Raw genomic sequence first — 26,825 nt, 5'->3', positions numbered from 1 at the left:
GAATACGTGTATTATTACACCCTTAGAAACGAATAATAACCGTAGCTGTGGCTCTATTCTATTCCATTGAAAACTAATTGTGTTGCCATTCACATCCAAAACACTAAAACATTTTCTTAAAGACCAAACTAAAGCTAAAAGGAAAGGGAATATTAGATTTACTGCAGATTTAAATCTTAGTCTATAGAACATTTAAAATAACAAACTGTGAATATGTTTAATTTTGGTCATTCATTTTCCATTTTTCCAACTGAAGTTGGATTTCACAGACATACATTTCAGAAAATGTCTTTCAACTATAAATGTAAATCAACCTTTATTGTCACACATTGTATTGTGAACAGCACAGCACGCAGTCAAATGTAACCTATCCTAACATTAGGAGCAGCGGCTGGTTCCTTGCTCAGGAATACCACAGCAGTGCCCAGTGCCAACTGGCACCTCTCTACCAGTCTAAACCGAGTTCCCAAACCAAGTCCCATTGGACTGAGCTACTGCCCTCAAAATGATGGATCCAGTATATGTATATAATGCCTGATCACCTAGACCAGCTGTGAGCAAGCTTTTTTGCAGAAGTATAAGTTAGACATCACACTTCATTACATTTTGCCCATTCTCTGTCCTACTCTCCTATTGTATATATTATGAGCAACATACATGACTATATTTTACATGTAAATATAATAAGCAATGAGCAAAAATATGCATATTTTTTCAATCATAAGTAAATAATAACAATGCAATTGCAATCGTGTTGAGTAAATAGCAGCAGTTCAGCACTAATCCTCATTCTCCAGTGAAGGTTGGGTTGGTCACAGTGGTGGTGGCATTCTGGAACAGTGGGTTGTCAGCCTGGCAACACAGAAATCACAAGGATTAGTTTATTTTCATCTATGATGTTATTATGATATTGTCTTCAGGTGAGATGGAACAAGCAAAACATCACAAAAACACATGATCATTGATGCTCGACAGATGTGTTAATCTCCCCAATGTAGAAGTACTATAAATTCACTCACTCACAAATACACAGCCGGTATTCAAGTGATGGCAGAGTCTCAAATACAAGCGGCTGGTGTCGGGCACAAGCAAAGGCTGGTCTCTCATAAAGGCAATTTCAAATAAAAGCCTAGTTTTAGTTTGCAGCAAGTTACATTGCCCTTCAAAAGAACCAGAATCAGCTGGTAAATCTTCTTTCCTTAAATAATAACTATTTAACAGAGATAAGTGTCATTCAGACACCAAAAGTTGTATTGATATTCAAAATAGTTTTATCCCGAAAAGAAGAAGAATGAAATGATTCAATCTTCCCCACAGTGTCACATGACAGGGATAATCCGATTGAACTTGATGTTGAATTATTTTCATTGTTAAACTGTAAATATTGATTGAAGAGGTTTAAACTTTGATTAGTTCACCTGATATTCCAACAGTTGTAAACCCAGACAGATAGGGGTAACAATACACGCATTTGTATTGAACCGTTCGGTACGAGGCTCACGGTTTGGTACGGACTAAGAACCGAACAATACGTTTGAATAATACTATTGCATTTGGAAAATGCAGAAGTTTAAATTGTGAGAAATATATATCGTTGGATCCACTGTACTCAACATGACACTCCCACCACGTAACAGACAATGTGTAGTCTGACACTCCCACCACGGAAGAACAACATTCTACACGCTACGCTAAACTAGTTTACCAGGAAAACCAACAGCAGCACACACGCTACAAACTCTCCCCGCAGCCTAGGTAGCTACATAGAAACCATAGAAACCAGCTACAAACCATAATTCCTGCTTTGTAAAAGAAAACAAAAGCCCAAACAGAGAATCAAATGTCCGAAGCACCCGCTGTTCCTCTGATAACAGACGGATACACAAAGCTACATGACTAACTGAATGGAGATGAAGAGCCATGTTCTTCAGACCTTGAGAGTCTCCCCAGTGAGGATTTGGCATTTCTGCTTTTTTGCTGTATTGAAAACGTACCGAACCGTGGCACCACTGTATCATATTAAACCGAACTGAGAATTTTGTGAACCGTTACACCCCTACAGACTAACCTATTTCTATTGTGAAGTCTGAAGAAGAGCTTTTGGTAAAGTCAATTCCGGCTTGTTCAAGGCTGCTTTTATTGTGAAACAGGAAGCTGTTCCCATTCAAGTTTCTTTGACCAATGACTGCTGGTTTCTTCTCTTCTTATTCAATTCTTGCTCAGAGGATCTTTGTGTCTTTCAGCTGTCAATCTGGTTGAACCATTGAACAGCGTTTTGTTCTCCATGTTCTCCACCTTGTTTTTTATTTGTTGTATTGTCATTATGGTCTGATATATCTCCTATATCTGTATTTATTAAAGTGGATTTATCATTTTCATGTTATTTGTCATTAAGGTCTGCTATATGTCTTATATGTGTATCTATAAATGTTTATTTATCACTTTTACATTGTTTTATGTGCATTTTATACATACCCAGGGACAACAGATACAAATTTGAATTGCGCTCTATCTGGTGCAACACATTGTTATTATTGTACACTGTCCCTGTCTTAAAGCAACTAATAGATGAATGAATGAAACGAGTAATACTCAACCAATTTGCTTTTAGAATTTCTCTTCCTGATGCTCACACTGTAAGCAGAAACATCTTTATTTACCTTTGGATCAACTTGTGAAATTCGGCCCAGTTTCATAAGGATCTCTGGCCAATCAGTCAATCAGTTTCCTCCCTTTCCTAATACTAAGGACCCTTCAGCCATCATGATGACTTCAGGAGGGTTTCAAGTGTGAAGTCCCATGTGATGTGTCATCAGCTTGGTTGTCCTTGGAGCTCACTTGCCCCCATTGCTTCTCTTAAGATTGGCCATGGATCACTGGAACTCTCTTGGTCACGAAAGTAGGGAAACTTTTTGTCTGATTGTGGATATATCCCAGTACAGACGTGCTATCCGTCCAAAAAGTAGAGTCCTTCAGTTCCACTCCAACTCCCTTTACAACATCCTGTCCACTTTTACTGTGAGTGTTGCTTTGGCAAGCTCCAACCTGGGGATTGCAATCTGTTTGTGTGGAGTCACTCTGGATTTTCCCAAAACAAATCCAACATGGACATTTCTCATACTCATACTATTTGTGAATCAGAGATAGCTAACAGTGCCATGACCGTGCTCACTTACGTCAGAGAAGTGATGGAGCTCTGCATTTCTGATGGGGCCAACATTTTCAGGTTTCATTCAACTGTCCACTTTAAAACTGCTTCGCTGTTCCAACTCTGCGATCTATTGCCGCCATTGCTTTGAAAATTCTTCTGCAATGATTTCATCCCTTCAACACTTCACTCTACAGAGTTCTTGGAGGATTTGCTTTGGTTTTAGTATGAATGGGGAAAGGAATCCGAATGGATCTTAGATAGAGAGGATACCTCTTCAGGTAAGGACTCTGTTCTTGATTGTGACCTTAAAGGTAAAATAATCCCATCCCAAGTCCAGATCTTTGAGTAGTTTGGCTGTGTGATGTACAGGGATATTTGCTGTTACTGACCCATTTGGTTAATAAGAAGCCTCCCTGGGCGCATTCATCTCTGAAGTCCCTGAACGGCATAATAGCTTGTACTACTGTGACCACTGACTTCAGGCAATCATCAACGTAGGAATGGTGATTGTCTCAGTTACCTTTCTTTAGCTTTAACCATGACCTTAGCTCATTATGGCTCCAACACATGCATTCATGTGTTCATCACTTTAAAGGTGGAGCTTAATTCAATTACTTTTCATGCTGCTAGTAATATACTCTATCGTAAAACATCTTAATTTATGTGAAGGACTGAAAGATATGTACTTTGAATCTTTTTTATGTAAGGTACCAGAGAGCATAAATCTGAGGGCAGGATCCCCCCACCACATAACAAATCCCAATTTAACCTCTGGTAATATGTAACATTTCAACACAAATTAACAGGATTACAGCAGCATAGTGGATAGTGCAAACAAGAGATATAGTAAAAAACAAGATCAAAACAAGTATTATAAATAAGTAAATAAGTAATATATAGTAAAGAATATTCACAAAGTAAAAAAGTAAAGAAATCCACAATAACTATAATATAACTAGAAATATTATATGTACAAACAGAATAATTTTTATTGCACGGTGTATTTCTACTGCACAGATTTTTAGTGAGCGGCAGGAAGGAAGGACCTGCGGTACCTCTCCTTCACACACCGGGGGTGTAAATAAGCAAAAGATGAGATACTAATCACTGCCTCAAGGCACGTATTGTTTCACTTAATATCTAACTATAAAGCAAGGAATCTCTTGTCTGTCTGTCTGCGTGTGTGTCCTTCACATATCTCGAGAAGCCTTCATTACCAAATGGTAAATGGTAATGGACTTAGTCTTTAGTCTTATCCTTGACCCATTCTGCACACTCACACAGTGATAGCAGAGGATAACATGCAAAGGAACTGAACGTTTTTCTAGAGAATGAATCATGTAGCTTGCCAATCAAATCTGACAGCACAAAACTTGAGAAAGTGTGTTGTGAGATCGTAGAAAGATATGAAAGCATAAAAATATAACCATCACAAACATATAGTTTGTTCACCTTTTATAACTGTCACAACATAGAAGTTGTTTACTTTTTACAACCATTGTAAAATATAAACTGTTTTATCGCATGATAAGTGTGATTTAACATAAACAGTTTTATTTCATATTAGATGTGATTTAAAATAGAAACTTATTTCATGATAGAGGTGATAGAAACATATAGCCTGCTTAAACACTTTATGTAACATAGTCACTTTAGCCTTGAATAGTGCTTTGGTTCTATCCGGACCAAACCAGTTACAACCAGTTACATTCTGTTGTTAACTCTGGCACAAGATGCCTCCTGTATGTGTGACGCATGTGATTAGGGGAGGTACTAGAATCAGAGTAGGATAAAAGAAACAGAAAAACAGATTCAGCTTTTTCCCCCCATCTCTAGAGATGGGATATATTTCTTTAATAAAAATGAGACACCCCGGTTTAAAGAGAGAGACTTCTTCAGAATCAGAATCAGAATTCTTTAATAGACCCTTAGGGGTCTTGCCCCCTGAGCGGGAAGTAGAACAGCCTAACTCACGCGGGAAGGACAACCCTAAGGAGTAACCATCGTGTTAGGTGCGCAAGCCTGTCCTGTTTTCCCCAGGACGGGATCCGTTCACGCTAAAAGTGGCAAAATATCAACACCATAAAAGCTCTTGTGATTATTTCTAGATTTTATTTTTCTAGGTAGTGATTGTAAAAAATGACATTAAAATAAATCTCACCTCCGCCCACTTGGATTTCTTCTTTTCATTTTCAAATTTCCTGAACTCTTTCAGGTCCTTTATGTGGAGAAGTAGCTTGATCAGCATCAGCAACAAGATGCCAATGAGAGCCACAGATGCAATAGAGCCTCCAATGATAGCTATGATGCTGGGTGGTTCTGGACAGTCTGGAGGAAGAGGGATGAAAACACAAAGTTTTACTCCTTTCCAAACTGCTTGACTATAAAAAAGAATGAAAAGGACAAAGTTGTATGTTTGATGTGTATGTAGGCGAGTGGTGCGGCTCTCGCAATGGCAATTTTGGTCTGCCTGTTGGTCCGTTGGTCTACTAGGGGTGGGGGAAAAAATCGATACAGCATAGTATCGCGATATTTTGCGATCGATACACGGATGCCAAGTATCGATCTTTTATTCTATAAACTATTAAAAAAATTTAAAATTTAAATTACTAGAAAAATCAAATCAATTACTCTCAGTCCACTAGATGGTGCTGAGTTGTTTTCTGGTGAGGTCAGCAAAGGTCCCGGGTCAGCGTGATTGGTAGGAAGTTGGTCAAAACAAAGATGAAGACATCTGGCCTCACAACGGGGGTAAACCTGCCAACAGTAGCCGGCTCATGGGGAGAGTGCAGCGCATCACTGTCTCTCTGCCTCCACGTCCACGCATCACAAGTTATACTGAGTTATATAACTCTAATATCCTACTTATATAAGTCATAGTTCATATACTGAGTCCACATGTTTGCATTTAGTTAGGTTGGACTATGTAGTGATACAAACAGTTCAGTTTGTCAGGTTCATGCAACATTCATGACATTGTTGGTCAGTCTGTCTGCTTGACGATCATATTCTGCTGCAATAAAAATGATTGAAGTGAGATGAACAGACTGACAACTTTATCTTATTAGATAAAACATGTTGACACAGTTTTCCTTTGGGGACATCATTTGAAGTTGAAAAAAGTAATAAATCCCAATATAGGCCTATGTTATCGCAATACTCAGAATATCGCAGTATCGTGATAATATCGTATCGCGGGACCTCTGGTGATTCCCATACGGTCTACCTGTCCTCAGCAGCAACGAGTTGCTGTGCAATTTGGTTCAAACATTGATTTTCGATTCTCTGAACTGTCATCTAGCTCCATCATCAGGTGAACATTATACTGTGCCCAATACTTCCCAATAGCCTCAGCTGTACTTTGTGTTTGGTGCTAATTAGTCATACACTGAATATAAAAAGTGGACGTCGACATTGTGACGTCTCCCATTGGTTTGTGGACTGCCGTTTGAAGCCTCGAGTTCGACTTTTTGGCCATTACCATCTTGCAACCATTGAAAGTTAGTGACCAAATTTGGACTGTGGAGGAGTGACAAAGAGACACTGTATATGTCTCTGCTAGTAACCTGTCAATCACTGTGTAGCCCCACCCAGAAAGCACACCCTGCTTCATGGTCTATTTGACTCTAAATGGACCATCATTTTTAGGGGCGACCGTGGCGCACTGGGTTAAGAGGTCGTCTGGGAACAGGAAGGTCAACGGTTCCATCCCCGACTGGGACGTGTCGAAGTGTACCTGAGCAATACACTGAACCCCCGGCTCCCCGGGCTCCTGTCATTGGCAGCCCACTGCTCCCTATATACAGGGATGGGTCAAATGCAGAGAAACATTTCCCCCTTAAAGATAGTATAAATTATATTCTTTCTAATTTACTTAATGAACATCATGCTGGATTGAAGAAGACTTGAAACACTGAGGTAATAAATCAAGAGAGAAGTAGAGTCATTTTCTCATAGACTTCTATACAACCAGAGGCGTCGCCCCCTGGTGGACATTAGAGAGAATGCAATGCAGGTGTAAGACACTTCAGCATTGGCTTTACTCTTCAGAACAGGCTGCCGCCTGTAATTAGTAAATGTTAGCATGTGTGAACATGATCAACATCATACCTGCTTAAGTAGCCAACAGCTCTAACAAGTCCTGTTTAATGTTTCCAAATACCAGAACCACTGAAAACTGCATTGAAACAAATACATTGTTCATAAATGTAAGAGTTTGACAGCTCTGAAGAGTTTTCTGTATTTCATCAGCAGCTTACCTCTCTGTTTCAGAATTTCAGCCTTGTAGTTATCCACTCCGAACAACTGGTCCAGATTAAATTTGATCCAGCAGCCGTCTGAGCCCTTTTGATGGCACTTCTTGCTTTGTATGGTGGACTGATCTACCATAACATGATCAATGCTCTGGCAAGCCACACTGCAGTTTTTTTTAAAGGGACCTGAGCCAAAGCCGAGGCATTCAATGCAATTCCTGAAAACAAGGTTAATAGCAGGTCAGTAGTGGAGCTACTTTGTTGATTTATGAGTCCTTTTTGTAATTTGGTGAGTCAACCCTTCAATAATAAGACAGTAAAAGTTAAGTAGTAGTTTGGACTCCTTACAGTTTGGTCTGGCAAGGGTCAGTGCAGCCGAGGCATGTCTGGCATCGTGGTTGCTGGTATCCCTCCTCACACTCACAGCGGTTACACTTGCAGGTCCCTCTGCCGTAGCAAACGGTGTTGTTCAGGGTTTGACAGCCATCCTCAGACACCTGACACTGACAGGCTGAGCCCTCATAGCCTCCATAGCATTCACATTTGCCACAGTTACACCTACCGGTCCCTACAAGTTGTGAGGAACAGAGAGGAGAGTAAGAATGCTATACTTGCTTTAAACCACACATTTGTGTGGACCACATATCCTGCATTCCCACTGGGCGATGGTTGTAAACAACCTCAGGAATTAATGCCAAGTATCGGAAAAAAACACAACAAAGGCAGAAAGCTTGGAAGAGGAACGAATGAGTTGTTTATCTGTTCAATTCAATTATATATGTATCACTCAATAGCACAAATTGGCCTCTGAGGGCTTTACATTCTGTACAGCAGTGGTTCTCAACTGGTCTGGCTGCGGGACCCACCATCAGCCCTTAATGGCAAGCTCCTTAATGACAAGCCGCGACCCACGACCCAAATTATATATATATATATATATAATAAATAACGACTGGATTAAAAAATAAATTACGTAACGAAATTAATTTTAGAAAAATAATTTTCACTGAATTGCCCTACAGCTTTAAATGCAGTTCATTCAGGGTGAAGTGAAAAATCCACAATATTATATTTTTCTCATCTTCAAAAAAGAGAAATTAGTGTTTGTCCAGTCAGTCTAATGACTCTGGTCTCTCTGGACATTTTTCTCTTTTGGAATTCGTCTTATGATTTGACTTTCACATCTCACAGCTCAACAGTCCTGCTCTGCTGTCCTGGGGTACATCCCAAGTCTCTTAATGTCATCCCCATTTCCCTCACTTGGGTCCTTTCCTTGCGTCTTAGTCCCTCCCACCACGGATGCATGGAGGAAACCATACGAGGAGAGAGGAACGAGGAAATATGTTTTAGGAGACATGAGACGTACTTTCCTCTGAAGCGTCACGTGAAGCGACGTCTGTTTCTGATGACGGAGGATCAGCTGTCAGTCGGCTTTAACAGCTGGAGAGACTTTTGATGAGTTTGTGTCTGTTCACATGATCACTGTACTTAATAACAGTAACTAATAATACGAATAACTGATAAAGACACAGTGATCACCACTGTACTTAATAACAGTAACTAATAATATAACTAATAAAGACACACAGTGATCACCACTGTACTTAATAACAGTAACTAATAATATAACTAATAAAGACACACAGTGATCACCACTGTACTTAATAACAGTAACTAATAATATAATAACTAATAAAGACACACAGTGATCACCACTGTACTTAATAACAGTAACTAATAATATAATAACTAATAAAGACACACAGTGATCATCACTGTACTTAATAACAGTAACTAATAATATAATAACTAATAAAGACACACAGTGATCACCACTGTACTTAATAACAGTAACTAATAATATAATAACTAATAAAGACACACAGTGATCACCACTGTACTTAATAACAGTAACTAATAATATAATAACTAATAAAGACACACAGTGATCATCACTGTACTTAATAACAGTAACTAATAATATAATAACTAATAAAGACACACAGTGATCACCACTGTACTTAATAACAGTAACTAATAATATAATAACTAATAAAGACACACAGTGATCACCACTGTACTTAATAACAGTAACTAATAATATAATAACTAATAAAGACACACAGTGATCACCACTGTACTTAATAACAGTAACTAATAATATAATAACTAATAAAGACACACAGTGATCATCACTGTACTTAATAACAGTAACTAATAATATAATAACTAATAAAGACACACAGTGATCACCACTGTACTTAATAACAGTAACTAATAATATAATAACTAATAAAGACACACAGTGATCACCACTGTACTTAATAACAGCAACTAATAATATAATAACTAATAAAGACACACAGTGATCACCACTGTACTTAATAACAGTAACTAATAATATAATAACGAATAAAGACAGTGATCACCACTGTACTTAATAACAGTAACTAATAATATAATAACTAATAAAGACACACAGTGATCACCACTGTACTTAATAACAGTAACTAATAATATAATAACTAATAAAGACACACAGTGATCACCACTGTACTTAATAACAGTAACTAATAATATAATAACTAATAAAGACACACAGTGATCACCACTGTACATAATAACAGTAACTAATAATATAATAACTAATAAAGACACACAGTGATCACCACTGTACTTAATAACAGTAACTAATAATATAATAACTAATAAAGACACACAGTGATCACCACTGTACTGAATAACAGTAACTAATAATATAATAACTAATAAAGACACACAGTGATCACCACTGTACTTAATAACAGTAACTAATAATATAATAACTAATAAAGACACACAGTGATCACCACTGTACTTAATAACAGTAACTAATAATATAATAACTAATAAAGACACACAGTGATCACCACTGTACTTAATAACAGTAACTAATAATATAATAACTAATAAAGACGCACAGTGATCACCACTGTACTTAATAACAGCAACTAATAATATAATAACTAATAAAGACACACAGTGATCACCACTGTACTTAATAACAGTAACTAATAATATAATAACTAATAAACACACACAGTGATCACCACTGTACTTAATAACAGTAACTAATAATATAATAACTAATAAAGACACACAGTGATCACCACTGTACTTAATAACAGTAACTAATAATACTAATAACTGATAAAGACACACAGTGATCACCACTGTACTTAATAACAGTAACTAATAATATAATAACTAATAAAGACACACAGTGATCATCACTGTACTTAATAACAGTAACTAATAATATAATAACAAATAAAGACACAGTGATCACCACTGTACTTAATAACAGTAACTAATAATATAATAACTAATAAAGACACACAGTGATCACCACTGTACTTAATAACAGTAACTAATAATATAATAACTAATAAAGACACACAGTGATCACCACTGTACTTAATAACAGTAACTAATAATACTAATAACTGATAAAGACACACAGTGATCACCACTGTACTTAATAACAGTAACTAATAATATAATAACTAATAAAGACACACAGTGATCATCACTGTACTTAATAACAGTAATTAATAATATAATAACAAATAAAGACACAGTGATCACCACTGTACTGAATAACAGTAACTAATAATATAATAACTAATAAAGACACACAGTGATCACCACTGTACTTAATAACAGCAACTAATAACACTAATAACTAATAAAGACACACAGTGATCACCACTGTACTTAATAACAGTAACTAATAATATAATAACTAAGACACACAGTGATCACCACTGTACTTAATAATAGTAACTAATAACATAATAACTAATAAAGACACAGTGATCACCACTGTACTTAATAACAGTAACTAATAATATAATAACTAATAAAGACACACAGTGATCATCACTGTACTTAATAACAGTAACTAATAATATAATAACTAATAAAGACACACAGTGATCATCACTGTACTTAATAACAGTAACTAATAATATAATAACTAATAAAGACACACAGTGATCACCACTGTACTTAATAACAGTAACTAATAATATAATAACTAATAAAGACACACAGTGATCACCACTGTACTTAATAACAGTAACTAATAATATAATAACTAATAAAGACACACAGTGATCACCACTGTACTTAATAACAGCAACTAATAATATAATAACTAATAAAGACACACAGTGATCACCACTGTACTTAATAACAGTAACTAATAATATAATAACTAATAAAGACACACAGTGATCACCACTGTACTTAATAACAGTAACTAATAATATAATAACTAATAAAGACACACAGTGATCACCACTGTACTTAATAACAGTAACTAATAATATAATAACTAATAAAGACACACAGTGATCACCACTGTACTTAATAACAGTAACTAATAATATAATAACTAATAAAGACACACAGTGATCACCACTGTACATAATAACAGTAACTAATAATATAATAACTAATAAAGACACACAGTGATCACCACTGTACTTAATAACAGTAACTAATAATATAATAACTAATAAAGACACACAGTGATCACCACTGTACTGAATAACAGTAACTAATAATATAATAACTAATAAAGACACACAGTGATCACCACTGTACTTAATAACAGTAACTAATAATATAATAACTAATAAAGACACACAGTGATCACCACTGTACTTAATAACAGTAACTAATAATATAATAACTAATAAAGACACACAGTGATCACCACTGTACTTAATAACAGTAACTAATAATATAATAACTAATAAAGACGCACAGTGATCACCACTGTACTTAATAACAGCAACTAATAATATAATAACTAATAAAGACACACAGTGATCACCACTGTACTTAATAACAGTAACTAATAATATAATAACTAATAAAGACACAGTGATCATCACTGTACTTAATAACAGTAACTAATAATATAATAACTAATAGACACACAGTGATCACCACTGTACTTAATAACAGTAACTAATAACATAATAACTAATAAAGACACACAGTGATCACCACTGTACTGAATAACAGTAACTAATAATATAATAACTAATAAAGACACACAGTGATCATCACTGTACTTAATAACAGTAACTAATAATATAATAACTAATAAAGACACACAGTGATCACCACTGTACTTAATAACAGTAACTAACAATATAATAACTAATAAAGACACACAGTGATCACCACTGTACTTAATAACAGTAACTAATAATATAATAACTAATAAAGACACACAGTGATCACCACTGTACTTAATAACAGTAACTAACAATATAATAACTAATAGACACACAGTGATCACCACTGTACTTAATAACAGTAACTAATAACATAATAACTAATAAAGACACACAGTGATCACCACTGTACTTAATAACAGTAACTAATAATATAATAACTAATAAAGACACAGTGATCATCACTGTACTTAATAACAGTAACTAATAATATAATAACTAATAGACACACAGTGATCACCACTGTACTTAATAACAGTAACTAATAACATAATAACTAATAAAGACACACAGTGATCACCACTGTACTGAATAACAGTAACTAATAATATAATAACTAATAAAGACACACAGTGATCATCACTGTACTTAATAACAGTAACTAATAATATAATAACTAATAAAGACACACAGTGATCACCACTGTACTTAATAACAGTAACTAACAATATAATAACTAATAAAGACACACAGTGATCACCACTGTACTTAATAACAGTAACTAATAATATAATAACTAATAAAGACACACAGTGATCACCACTGTACTTAATAACAGTAACTAATAATATAATAACTAATAAAGACACACAGTGATCACCACTGTACTTAATAACAGTAACTAACAATATAATAACTAATAGACACACAGTGATCACCACTGTACTTAATAACAGTAACTAATAACATAATAACTAATAAAGACACACAGTGATCACCACTGTACTTAATAACAGTAACTAATAATATAATAACTAATAAAGACACACAGTGATCACCACTGTACTTAATAACAGTAACTAACAATATAATAACTAATAGACACACAGTGATCACCACTGTACTTAATAACAGTAACTAATAACATAATAACTAATAAAGACACACAGTGATCACCACTGTACTTAATAACAGTAACTAATAATATAATAACTAATAAAGACACACAGTGATCACCACTGTACTTAATAACAGTAACTAATAATACTAATAACTGATAAAGACACACAGTGATCACCACTGTACTTAATAACAGTAACTAATAATATAATAACTAATAAAGACACACAGTGATCATCACTGTACTTAATAACAGTAACTAATAATATAATAACAAATAAAGACACAGTGATCACCACTGTACTTAATAACAGTAACTAATAATATAATAACTAATAAAGACACACAGTGATCACCACTGTACTTAATAACAGTAACTAATAATATAATAACTAATAAAGACACACAGTGATCACCACTGTACTTAATAACAGTAACTAATAATACTAATAACTGATAAAGACACACAGTGATCACCACTGTACTTAATAACAGTAACTAATAATATAATAACTAATAAAGACACACAGTGATCATCACTGTACTTAATAACAGTAATTAATAATATAATAACAAATAAAGACACAGTGATCACCACTGTACTGAATAACAGTAACTAATAATATAATAACTAATAAAGACACACAGTGATCACCACTGTACTTAATAACAGCAACTAATAACACTAATAACTAATAAAGACACACAGTGATCACCACTGTACTTAATAACAGTAACTAATAATATAATAACTAAGACACACAGTGATCACCACTGTACTTAATAATAGTAACTAATAACATAATAACTAATAAAGACACGGTGATCACCACTGTACTTAATAACAGTAACTAATAATATAATAACTAATAAAGACACACAGTGATCATCACTGTACTTAATAACAGTAACTAATAATATAATAACTAATAAAGACACACAGTGATCATCACTGTACTTAATAACAGTAACTAATAATATAATAACTAATAAAGACACACAGTGATCATCACTGTACTTAATAACAGTAACTAATAATATAATAACTAATAGACACACAGTGATCACCACTGTACTTAATAACAGTAACTAATAACATAATAACTAATAAAGACACACAGTGATCACCACTGTACTGAATAACAGTAACTAATAATATAATAACTAATAAAGACACACAGTGATCACCACTGTACTTAATAACAGTAACTAATAATATAATAACTAATAAAGACACAGTGATCATCACTGTACTTAATAACAGTAACTAATAATATAATAACTAATAGACACACAGTGATCACCACTGTACTTAATAACAGTAACTAATAACATAATAACTAATAAAGACACACAGTGATCACCACTGTACTGAATAACAGTAACTAATAATATAATAACTAATAAAGATACACAGTGATCATCACTGTACTTAATAACAGTAACTAATAATATAATAACTAATAAAGACACACAGTGATCACCACTGTACTTAATAACAGTAACTAACAATATAATAACTAATAAAGACACACAGTGATCACCACTGTACTTAATAACAGTAACTAATAATATAATAACTAATAAAGACACACAGTGATCATCACTGTACTTAATAACAGTAACTAATAATATAATAACTAATAAAGACACACAGTGATCATCACTGTACTTAATAACAGTAACTAATAATATAATAACTAATAAAGACACACAGTGATCACCACTGTACTTAATAACAGTAACTAATAATATAATAACTAATAAAGACACACAGTGATCATCACTGTACTTAATAACAGTAACTAATAATATAATAACTAATAAAGACACACAGTGATCACCACTGTACTTAATAACAGTAACTAATAATACTAATAACTAATAAAGACACACAGTGATCACCACTGTACTTAATAACAGTAACTAATAACACTAATAACTAATAAAGACACACAGTGATCACCACTGTACTAAATAACAGTGACTAATAATATAATAACTAATAAAGACACAGTGATCATCACTGTACTTAATCACAGTAACTAATAATATAATAACTAATAAAGACACACAGTGATCACCACTGTACTTAATAACAGTAACTAATAATATAATAACTAATAAAGACACACAGTGATCACCACTGTACTTAATAACAGTAACTACTAATATAATAACTAATAAAGACACACAGTGATCACCACTGTACTTAATAACAGTAACTAATAATATAATAACTAATAAAGACACACAGTGATCATCACTGTACTTAATAACAGTAACTAATAATATAATAACTAATAAAGACACAGTGATCACCACTGTACTTAATAACAGTAACTAATAACACTAATAACTAATAAAGACACACAGTGATCACCACTGTACTAAATAACAGTAACTAATAATACTAATAACTAATAAAGACACACAGTGATCACCACTGTACTTAATCACAGTAACTAATAAAGACACACAGTGATCACCACTGTACTTAATAACAGTAACTAATAATATAATAACTAATAAAGACACACAGTGATCACCACTGTACTTAATAACAGTAACTACTAATATAATAACTAATAAAGACACACAGTGATCACCACTGTACTTAATAACAGTAACTAATAATATAATAACTAATAAAGACACACAGTGATCACCACTGTAGAGGTGTTTCTCTCTGTAGTCTGTTAACAAACTGTGTTCTGTTTATAAGCTCAGGATCCATTTCTACCGGAGGAATGCGATCGTCTTATTTATGAATTATTTGCGTCTGTACTGTTTTTAAATTGTGACTGACGTCATTATTAAATAACCCAGAATATGATTATTGTTTCTCTTAACTCAAACACTCATGAAAACACAAATCTTTCTAATAAATTAAGAAAGTTGTTTGTGGTCGTTTTGTTGTTCAGACGGCAATGAACATTTATTTAAACCAGATGTTGAATCAGAAACCTAATCAAATATAAACTAGAGTTTAATCTGTGATCCGTCTTCACTCTGGTATGAAACTCCAGTCAATCACTCCACTCACATGACTGATGAACAATGAGGGGGCGTGTCGGCCGTTAAAAGACTTCTTGGAAGTCTGTTCTCGTGGTTCCTCACTCAAGGCTCCTCCTCCCTCCTCCATCCTCAGAGCTCCATTAGAGCTTTGGGACGGCCGTCAATATGGTGGCGCAGAAACAACTTCCGGTTCAAGCTAGGATCGAGGATCGAGGAAACGACACTGAAGACACTTGAGAAGCACCGTATATCCTCGTCTCTCCCCGTGTGTCACGGTGTGTGAACATCTCACTCAAGTCAGGAAACCTGTCAGAATGCCCATATTTGATTGCCTGAGCTTCATCACGTGATGTGATTCACAACGCATTGGTCGGCCTTTTTCCTGCACCACTGAACAAGTGCCGTAAATGCTGGAATAATTCCGCTGCTTAAAAAATGCCCTTCAAAATAAAATCACAATTTTTTTTTGTCAGGCAAAGGCCGGCGACCCACTGAAAACAGGTCCGTGACCCGCTTTTGGGTCGCGACCCACCAGTTGAGAATCACTGCTGTACAGCATAGAACATCCTCTGTCCCAGGACCCTCGCATCGGAACAGGAAAACACTCCAAAAAAAACCTTTAGAGGGGTAAAAAAAGGAAGAAACCTTACGCTGCATTCACACCAAATCACCCAGAGCTCTACGATACCTCATATCAATAGAGACCGGACCAAACTATGTGTATACATGTGTGTGTGTAAACCATACGGTACAAACAATGAATAGACGCTGCCGTATTTACGTCTACATGACATTATTGAGTGCTGGTGGAGCTGCTACGATGTTAGCATAGCCTAGCACCGATCCATCAGAGCTCCATTGAGAAGACAGGTAACCTACAAATCGGCATCATTACGTAGTTATTTCGGAGCCCCTTTTTGTCGGAGAAGACAAGTACAAATCGGCATCATTACGTAGTTATTTCGGAGTCCCTTTTTGTCGGTTTATTGCCGTTGAATCACAGCCAAATCAGTTTATGTTGTGTTCCTACAGCTGTAGTAAACAGCGACCGGTGGCTTGCTAGACACAGTGAATACAGCTCGATACAATCCACGGAGCTCCTCTGAACAATGTTATGAACCAGACATGACGGCGTTTAGTTTTCCGGGATATCTGTGACTTCCACAACACGTACTAAGCAGAAATATAGGTTATTTTTTCTATGGTTAATGGCGGACAGTTGAACGGCTTTCAGGCGATAAGCCACGCCCCCTCTCCGGCGCGATTTGCGTGAACACGGCAAAATGGTCCCCGGCGAGACCGGCGGTGTGTTGGACGCGAATTTGCGGCGCGTTGAATTCGCTCCACGTTTGGTGTGAACACGCCATTAGAGAGCGCAACAGAGGATTCCTCTCCAGGAAGGACAGAAGAGTCAAGAGGACAGAATATGTCATGTGTTGACCCTCAAAAATATACCAAAAGAGAAATGATTAGAGCAGGACAGTGTATCACACATACAACCAGGTCCTGGATCATACTGAGAGAGAGGAGGAGAGAGAGAGAGAGATCGTCAAGCATTGTCAAATAAACATCACAACATAACTAAAGCCCAATACAGACTCATCACAAATGATACAACAGTCGAGTGAAATCCCACATTGACCTACAAACCCAGACCTATGCCATAGTGTCTACAAGCCTCTTGCATCAGGCATAAATCCAGCTTACACAGCAAGGTTCCCTGGACGCTATGGGCAGATCAGTCTGCTGTAAAGCCAAATGCAATTTACTACTGCTTCCACTGTTTACTGTCCATACATGTAAAATAACGGGCTTCAAATAAATATACAACTGTGACAGATTCCTTTTTCCACCTCTTCCAAGGGGCAGTTCATTCATTAGCACTTTGCCTATCTCTCACAGCCTTCACTCATTTTCTATCGGAAGCAGCAAATCCCTCAGGAGAAGCACAATAGAGTGAGGGAACATTGAGCAGCTACATGTCTGCTCAATAAATACTATAATGATTAACAATGTAAATAATTAGCAGCTTTACACTGTTTGTCTCTACACTATAAAATGTCCCTCTCACAGCATATCTTGGTTCCTTAAAGAACAGTTTGTGTATGGTATGTGTGTATGTTATAATAAATATTAGGGGCCTCCTCGTGGCCCTTGGATGAAGACACAGACCATGTATTTCCCTTTCTCATTTTTTTTGCATGTGACCCATCTTCTCTCTTCCCTTATCATCTATCTTTAACAATCCACCCCTCCCTCCCTACCCCCCTTGCTAATTAGAAATCAACTGCATTCAACCTGTATGTTAGGTCTTAAGGATACTGAATGTGTTTTGTATCTGCACTTGTTAAACTACAATGGAAAAAGTTAGTTTTTTGTCTGTAACACTTTAAAATGCAGATCATTTTAAAATGACTGAAACTTTACCTCCACATAGTTTATTCATGAACCTCTCACAGTGTTCATCGTCGCATTCGCAGAAGTCACCATGGTAACTGCTTCCTCTTTCTGTGGTGTGGCACTTGCACCTGCCACAGACACAGTCTCCTTGACCCTCACACTCGGTGCCATTCTGCCTCTGACAGGATTCTCGCAGGGTACGCTCGTCTTTATCGCCAATGGAGCACTCGCAGAACTGACCGATGGAGCCTTCACTGCAGCTGCATAAGGACATGTTAGAAAGAGCGATAAAACCTAAAATTGCCATAACAAAATGTATATCGTAACAAAACACATTAAAGAGAGAGCGTTTTGTCCACCAGCAGTTCTCCCTCTATGATGCATTTTATTACAGACATTTCATTCATCAGTTTTATGAGCAAAAAAAAACATTCTTATCCGCCACCTTAATAGATTTTTCCATTCCATTTATTTGGTGAATCACAAGTTATTGTTTTGATATTTGTATTTGTGTAGGGATAAAACAAGCGTTAGAGGTGTTGGTGTATTTGTTTACTTTTTTAATTGTTCAAATAATTGTATTAAACTTGGGTTTTTAACAACCTTTTTGTAATAATTATTCTTTGAACATTTTTAACTAAGTCTGTGTGATCCTCTTTGCTAGCTGGAACTTCTAGACGTCACATTTAACTGGGTGGCATAGTTGGTTTCAGTCAGTCTAAAATGTATTCTTCATTTTATTATTTCTTATTTTGATTTAAATTTTTCATTTATATCCCATTACTTTATACGTCATGCTGAAAATTCCTTTACGTATTGAGGATTATGAAAAGATCATGGGCATAGCTAACAGAAACCAACATTGACTGTTGGCAGGACACGGGTTGTGGTTTGCAGTCTCTTTGCCAAAGTCAATCATTCACCCGGAAACTTTATCTCTCTAACGCCGTTCACACATATTGTATATAGCAGGCTGTCTCTTGCCTCTCGCAGGACGAAAGTTTGTGGGCATGTTCAACATTAAACACATGATTTCTAGGGGTGTAACGGTACGCGTATTCGTATTGAACCGTTCGGTACGAGGCTCACAGTTCGGTACGCATGACGAACCGAACACGTTTGAATAAAAAATAAAAAATATATTTTTTTCTTTTTAAACCTTTATTTAACCAGGTAGTCATTGTCCATCATTGTTCAAAGTCAAAGAATAACTTCATGATGTTAGTTGTAATGAATAAATATATTTAAAATCAAGTACATTTCTCTGCATTTATAGTTTTCTGCTGTACCGAAACGTACCGAACCGTGGCTCCACTGCATCGTACCCAACCCAACCGTGACTTTTGTGAACCGTTACACCCCTAGTGATTTCCATATTCTCTGATTGGATAGTTATTATCCACCAGTGCCACAACTCTAATGGTCAAATAGTTCAAATGTCCCAGGAGCTCAGTTTGAATGGTTCATTTTTTTAATGTAAGTTCCTGTTGCACATTACTGTTACATCACATTGAATAGGCTGCACACATAGACTGCACAGTGGCGGCCATGTTCGAAAATATGCCCAAAGGCTCTGAATTTACCCAATGTGCAATAAAAAGTGATGCAGAACCCTTTTAAGGTGCCCTACCAGTCGGAACAAAGTCATGCAGTGCACTGATGGGTGCCCTTAAATCTAGTGCAGACGGTATGTCGTACTATTCATGCTAGAAAATAAGTTGACCTCTATGTGTGAGACAATGTCGTGGAAGATGACGACTTTCTGTACACTGCTGCCCTTTATATATATTTGTACCCCTGCCCCTCAAACAGCCTGAGTCCACCATTGGGGTAACCATTTATCACTTCCATTGGCATTTCCCCCATTCGTTGAAGGGCTTACGGTCCATAGTTGAGTTGGAGGAGAAAACAGCTGTGACCAAGAGCTGAGAATCAAAACAAGTGTGATTGGTTGTCTCTGGACTGTCCCACCTGTGCATCAGGGATGGTTTGCACGAAGCTACAACATCACATCACTGACAGTCATTGTGTAAGGGGTGTAAAGCTTACCTGCATATACCACAGCTGACTCGTCCCTTGCCATTGCAGTGTGGATGGCTACTGTACTGTGGATCTACACATTGACACTCGCAATATGTAGATACGGTCACTGTCAATGTGTCTTTAATGCCCAGTGGTCTAATAGTGAAAGTCTGGTCTTCCATGCATGAGGATGCTGTCACTGTGACATCAAAAGAGATCTGGAAAGGGCAGTAAATGTTAAGGAGTCAGAAGTGTAATACATTTAATACAACATTTAAAAAATATAAAAAGCAGACTCAAAATGAAATAATTACATTCTTGATCCCCTAGTGCAGGGGTCTTCAACGCTTTTCAGGCCAAGGACCCCCAAACTGAGAGATGGAGCAGGGTACTATATATATTGTATAAAATTGTGTTTTATATTAAATTGGGCCTAGTACCATGTATAAACATACCTTGTTATTGTGCCGTCAGTACTAAGCTATTCAAATAATACACAGGTTGATATATTCATGTTATGTTAAACATGTGTACGGTACAGTGAGTAGGGAGCCGTGCACTGACATTCATAAACACACCTTGTCAACTGATACCAATGCCAATATCAACATTGTCTGTCAATTACATGATAATCATGCACACAAGCTATTCAAATTAACCTTATTATTTTAAACATAAATGTGGAAATGAAAAGTGAGTGATGGCCTATTAGTGCCACTGCCATGCATAAACATACCTGTTATCTTTCATACAATACTGAACTATTACAATAATGGACACATTCATGTTTTTTGGTGGAGTTACAACATTTTCGCTGATAACAATGTCATAATAACATACTGGCCTCAGTAGTTGGCTGTTGTGGATAGGAGCTGCAGTGTTTTAGCAGGAATATCTTGCAAAAATGATTGCACAAGGATTCGTATTTTTTTTTACAACGGTATCTTCTTTTCAAATAATATTGCAGCATGCGTCCTTGTGCCTGGAATCTTAGTCATGGGGACTGAATAGGCTCTCGGTCAATCACGGGGAACCTGACAGAGACGCATTTAACATGCGGCCTCGTGATTGGCACAGCAGCGATAGGGGCGGGTCCTCCTCTTTGTGTGCAGGAGGGCTGGAGGGACAGGTCCAGGCTAGTCTCACACTGAGTGAACTGGTCGGTGCCCAGCTTGAGAGAGCTCCTATGTGTCGCTGAATGTGCGCATTTCTGACTGAACGATAACAGATTCTGCCTCCATTTATCCATTCGCTACAATATGTTGTATTCATGTTAATGTGTACGTAAAGACGTTTAAATTCGTGAAAATTTTTAAAAAAGTGTCTAATCAACCAAAGATTTCACGACCCCCCTGCAGTGCCTCCGCGGACCCCCTGTTGAAGACCTCTGCCCTAGTGTAGTAATTATACAGTGCATTATTTGGACAACTCCAATGCACCATTTTTCCACCATCTTGGCATTATCTTTCCCTGTTAGCCTGAACAATGAATGGGATACACTGATAGTTGCAGGACATCCTGTGGTCCCTTTAAAAGAACATGAGAACCACCACCTCCATGTGACACTGAAGAGGCGTATATGCTGTGACAGACCAACAATGTCAAGAGACTTAAAGTCTCCACCCCTGATGCCTCTAAGTTTTTGGACTTCCTCAGAGACCTCTACCAATTGTCGAACATCACATTTGGGAGAAGCAATACATACTCCTTCCTGTTTGTGGAACAGTTTAACAAAGTGCCAGTGTGTAATTGCAAGGACACTGAGTGGGGAAGTATGGTGTGCCAGTGCCATTACTATTACAACATGAACCATGTATTGTAAAAAGGTGGCCGTCGTAAATGATTATTGATGCGCTTGATATATCAACAAACTATGAAAAGTACATGTAAAACTACAAAAATAACTGACCTCCTCTCCCACTCGTACATTGTCACAAACCCCTTCACTGTCACCTGGTGGTCCTGCATGATCGCACTTAGGGGTGTATTCAACTCGAACATGCTCAGGCAGATTATCATGGGTCAGAGTTACTTTGGAGGACAACCTCTGTCAGGGATTACACATTTGAGAGTGTTATGAGATACAATAACAGCAATACAACAACATAAGATTAAGAAGAAACAAATGTATTGTTCACAAGGGACAGGTACACATACACAAAGGGAAACATGTAGCAAAATGTGTCAGTAGCAAAGTAACAACTTACATTGTAGGCGCTCTCAATCAACTCAACAACATTTTTAGAATCTGATGACAGAACTCCCACCTCTGATTTTGGAATCATTTTAGAAAGTTGCTGGGATAAAACAGAAGGTCAAATTGAAAATCCATCAGAGTAGGAATATAATGTGTGCTCCATGAATAAATAAAACCATGTACAGAAATAAAAGCTTCATTTACCTTGTAGACAATTTCCACATTTTTTGTCACTGCAAATATTGGCTGAATATTGTTTTTCTCCAACTGCATGGCTAGTTGTCCAACAGATGGGTAGTCCTAAACACAACATCAGAGAAATAGTGAAAAGTTGTACACCCAATGTCCATGGTAAACTTCTTACATGCTCGGCAAAATCATAGACAGTTTGTCTATGGGGAAAACAGTTTGCTCACTTTTATCGTTTTGGATGGTGTGTTTGGATAACAGGCAATGGAACTACACACACAGCTGACTGCATCGCCTCTGCTCAGCGGCCAGAGACACAGTTATGTTGTGCCTCTTTATTGGGCATCAACCTCCAGTTTACATGCATATTGTCAAAAAACTAGACTTGAAGCCTAAATAAGAGCTTCAAACAGAGCTGAGATGCAGGCCTGTACAAAGCCTGGGCAGGCATATTCATAGATTACAATGAGAGCCTATATGTTGTGTTAGATGTGCGAGTGAAAAACATGTCTGATACACTTTCAGTCATAGACGGGGGGGTTAGACAATTTTGATTTATATTCATTCAATCAAATATTACAGTGGTCGTTGCAGACACAGGGCTGGCTGGGATCTGCACATTTCTAGTTAAAACGATTACAATAACATGGCAATGCAACTCTTTGATTCCTTTATGTTATTCCATACATACCATCTCATTGCTGTTGGTGTAAAGATTGTTTTCCATGTGACACTGTTCATCATTAGGTTCCAGTATGCCGGCTAATTTTCCATCTCCGGCCATGTGGAATCCAGCATCAGTGGTCAGCACTATCAGCCGAGTGCTGCTGTTCCTCCAACCTATTTTGTTCTAAACAACGATGTGTCGTAGGGATTATTTAGGCAAGAAAACTTCAAAGGTGCACAAACAATAACTTGACAAAATGTTACACATTTTCATTTCATTATGTAATAACTCCCACTTTGTAATAATCTGCTGCATTTTGTAATAAACAGTTTGAGAGCAACATGTCATATATATACCCAAATTTTGCAATAAATTATTACATATTGCAGTGGTCATTACAAAATGTGGGAGTTGCACTTTTATACACAAAAGTGCTCATCACGAAATTCACAGCATATCTATTGTCACAACATGGCAACGGCTAAGCTAAGGGAGCACGAACAGTGCAAACAATGGAAACAGTGCTGACAGAGCTAACAGGCTGAACTGGAGGGTGGGTGCTACGCTTCGGAATCGGCGATGTTGGTTGGGACGCTGTCACCGGCTGTAGTGAGAACAGTGCAGAGCAGCGACCGTGAGCTCACATGCTTCTCAGGAGCAGTGTTTATTTTTGTATGTGCTGCCTTTTTAAGTTGACCTGTCTTGTTCAGTATTTTTCATCTGTGGTACATGCACTGAAAGGAATGCGGACGGCCAGCTACGTGAACAAAGGAGAAGCTCTGATAACAACACATGAAGAGGGAGAGAGACCTCATTATCTGCTCAGGTACACATTGCTTATCTATATCGCGACATGGATAATAGTTGTATTACCTCTGAATGTGGGATCGGGAACCTTTAAGCTAAATTAAACCTTCCAAATATTAAACCTCTATTAAGACCTCTTGCACCTGTGGTGCCCCCCTTGCCGTAATAGTTGACTCTGATCTCAGTCTAAATAGCCACATAAAAGCTGCGACAATATTAGCTTTTTATTACCATACATATATCATCAAACTCACAGACTTCATTCAAAAACTCATTCCTGCTATCTCCAAAATGACCATCAAAGAGCTTCTTCAAAATGCAGCTGCTAGAGTTCTTGCAGGGACCAAAAGGTTAGACCACCATCACTCCCGATTCTTAAGTCACGACACTGGCTTCCTGTCAGCCAAGCTTAGATCAAGACTAGAGTTAAGTGTCGGTCGAAAGATTCCTGACATTGGCTGTGTAGATGCCTGTTTCTCAGACCACCAATGTCGTATGTTTACGCTTTTTTGCCTTGTGTTTCCTGTAACCCAGTCCTCAAAACAAGATCTAGAACCTTTAACTCATCCTCTGCTCCTAATTTCAACACTGACTTTTACCTCCTCACCAGTTTCTCTGGATCCCCCCCCCCCTGCCATTGAGCTGTTGAATAATTATAATACAATAATCCATAATACATAATACAAATGAAAATAGATAATAAATCGCAATATATCACAACGTTGGATATTGCAACACTCAGCATATTGCAAAAAAGGTTTAAAATCGCAATACTATCTTATTGTGACTTGGGTAATATCTTATCGTCGGGCCTCTGGTGATTTTGCTATGCTAATCAACAATAATCTGTTCAATCCTTGAATGTTGTTCAACATTGTGAGCCGTGTCATTGATTTCCCCCGGACAGACATTAGGTGCTACTGCTGAAAAATCCTTATTTCCAAATATGCATGACATTAGGCAACAAAACGACTTAGTTAGGTTTAAGAAAGATCATCGTTTGGGTTTTAATAATGACGGAAGTTACTGAAGTTTTCAAATTAGGTGAAAAATAAGTCATCGTTGCCTTCTCGTTTCACATGAGGAATGAAGAGCGGGATCGCTTTTTGTTGGGCCCATACACCTTCCCTACCACCCTGGGCTTCTGCGGTCTTTAAAGTTCCTCGTTCAAGATAACATGGGTAACATATTAAATGATTTTGTGGGATTCCGGTGCATTCTTAGGTATAGCCACGAATGCTGGATGAGACCAGCCTGACAGGTTAGAGCAGCACAGCGCCTGCGTGAGCTGCGAGGCTTTACCGTGTCAGCTGCATCTCTTCTAGAGATTCCATGTCTCTTATTCACAGCAAACATACACAGTGAAAATCATCTTTTGACTGTATATTGACATTCTGCTACTAATATTACTCCAGTTTCAGTGTCTGTATCTATAGAATATTGGCCTGGGTTATGTTTAGGCTGTCACAACACTTGGTTAAGGCTAGGGAAAGATTGTGTATTTAGTATGAATAATATGGAAGGCAAGAATGGTTGTGCTAGCAATTATATTTTTTAAAGCCTTTAGCGCGCGATAAAACGTTTATTATTTGGTTGTCTCAGGAAAACGAATGTTATCACAAGCTAAACAGGAATAAACTGCACCACCAAGTGATATCTTCTTTTTCAGGCGGTCTTGGTCCGTTTGTTCAGTCTGAGTATGATTGAGAGCTTGAAAATGGAAACTTCCTTTTAACCAAAAGGTGTCAGACCACAGAAAAAACATTGTTACGTCTTGACAATGAAATTTGCTGGCCCAGTTTTCTGCCCAACCGAAGGGGGGGGCGAGTCCAACACTTGCTCGCCCACATCAAGCGGAGACGCAGCGTGAGGCCGCTGAAGTTGCGTCGGTAGCGCAGTGTCTGGGAGGAATCAGTTACGGAGGGGACAGCGTGTGTTTGGGGGATGGCCGATTCGGGTAAATATATTGAGAGTGGAATGGGTTTTTCTT

At 37.0% G+C, this 26,825-nt stretch overlaps 1 protein-coding gene across 1 annotated transcript in view; it reads right to left on the bottom strand.

Annotated features, from left to right (window-relative positions):
• Nucleotides 1-303: 303 nt before the first annotated feature.
• The window catches only part of itgb2 (integrin, beta 2), a 40,526-nt gene continuing 14,004 nt past the window's right edge, over nt 304-26,825 (bottom strand). The window contains exons 7-16 of the mRNA XM_079277052.1: nt 24,053-24,211; nt 23,377-23,472; nt 23,183-23,272; nt 22,885-23,022; nt 21,003-21,193; nt 18,981-19,213; nt 7,753-7,972; nt 7,411-7,622; nt 5,313-5,479; nt 304-852 (exon numbers count right to left, since the gene is read on the bottom strand). Of these exons, the coding sequence (XP_079133178.1) occupies nt 787-852; nt 5,313-5,479; nt 7,411-7,622; nt 7,753-7,972; nt 18,981-19,213; nt 21,003-21,193; nt 22,885-23,022; nt 23,183-23,272; nt 23,377-23,472; nt 24,053-24,211 (1,572 nt within the window). The 3' untranslated portion in view covers nt 304-786. The remainder of the gene's footprint in view (nt 853-5,312; nt 5,480-7,410; nt 7,623-7,752; nt 7,973-18,980; nt 19,214-21,002; nt 21,194-22,884; nt 23,023-23,182; nt 23,273-23,376; nt 23,473-24,052; nt 24,212-26,825) is intronic.

Source organism: Melanostigma gelatinosum (genome assembly GCF_949748355.1).
Source record: "Melanostigma gelatinosum genome assembly, chromosome: 10".
Classification (NCBI taxonomy): Eukaryota; Metazoa; Chordata; class Actinopteri; order Perciformes; family Zoarcidae; genus Melanostigma; species Melanostigma gelatinosum.
This window is presented reverse-complemented; position numbering and strand designations above follow the sequence as displayed.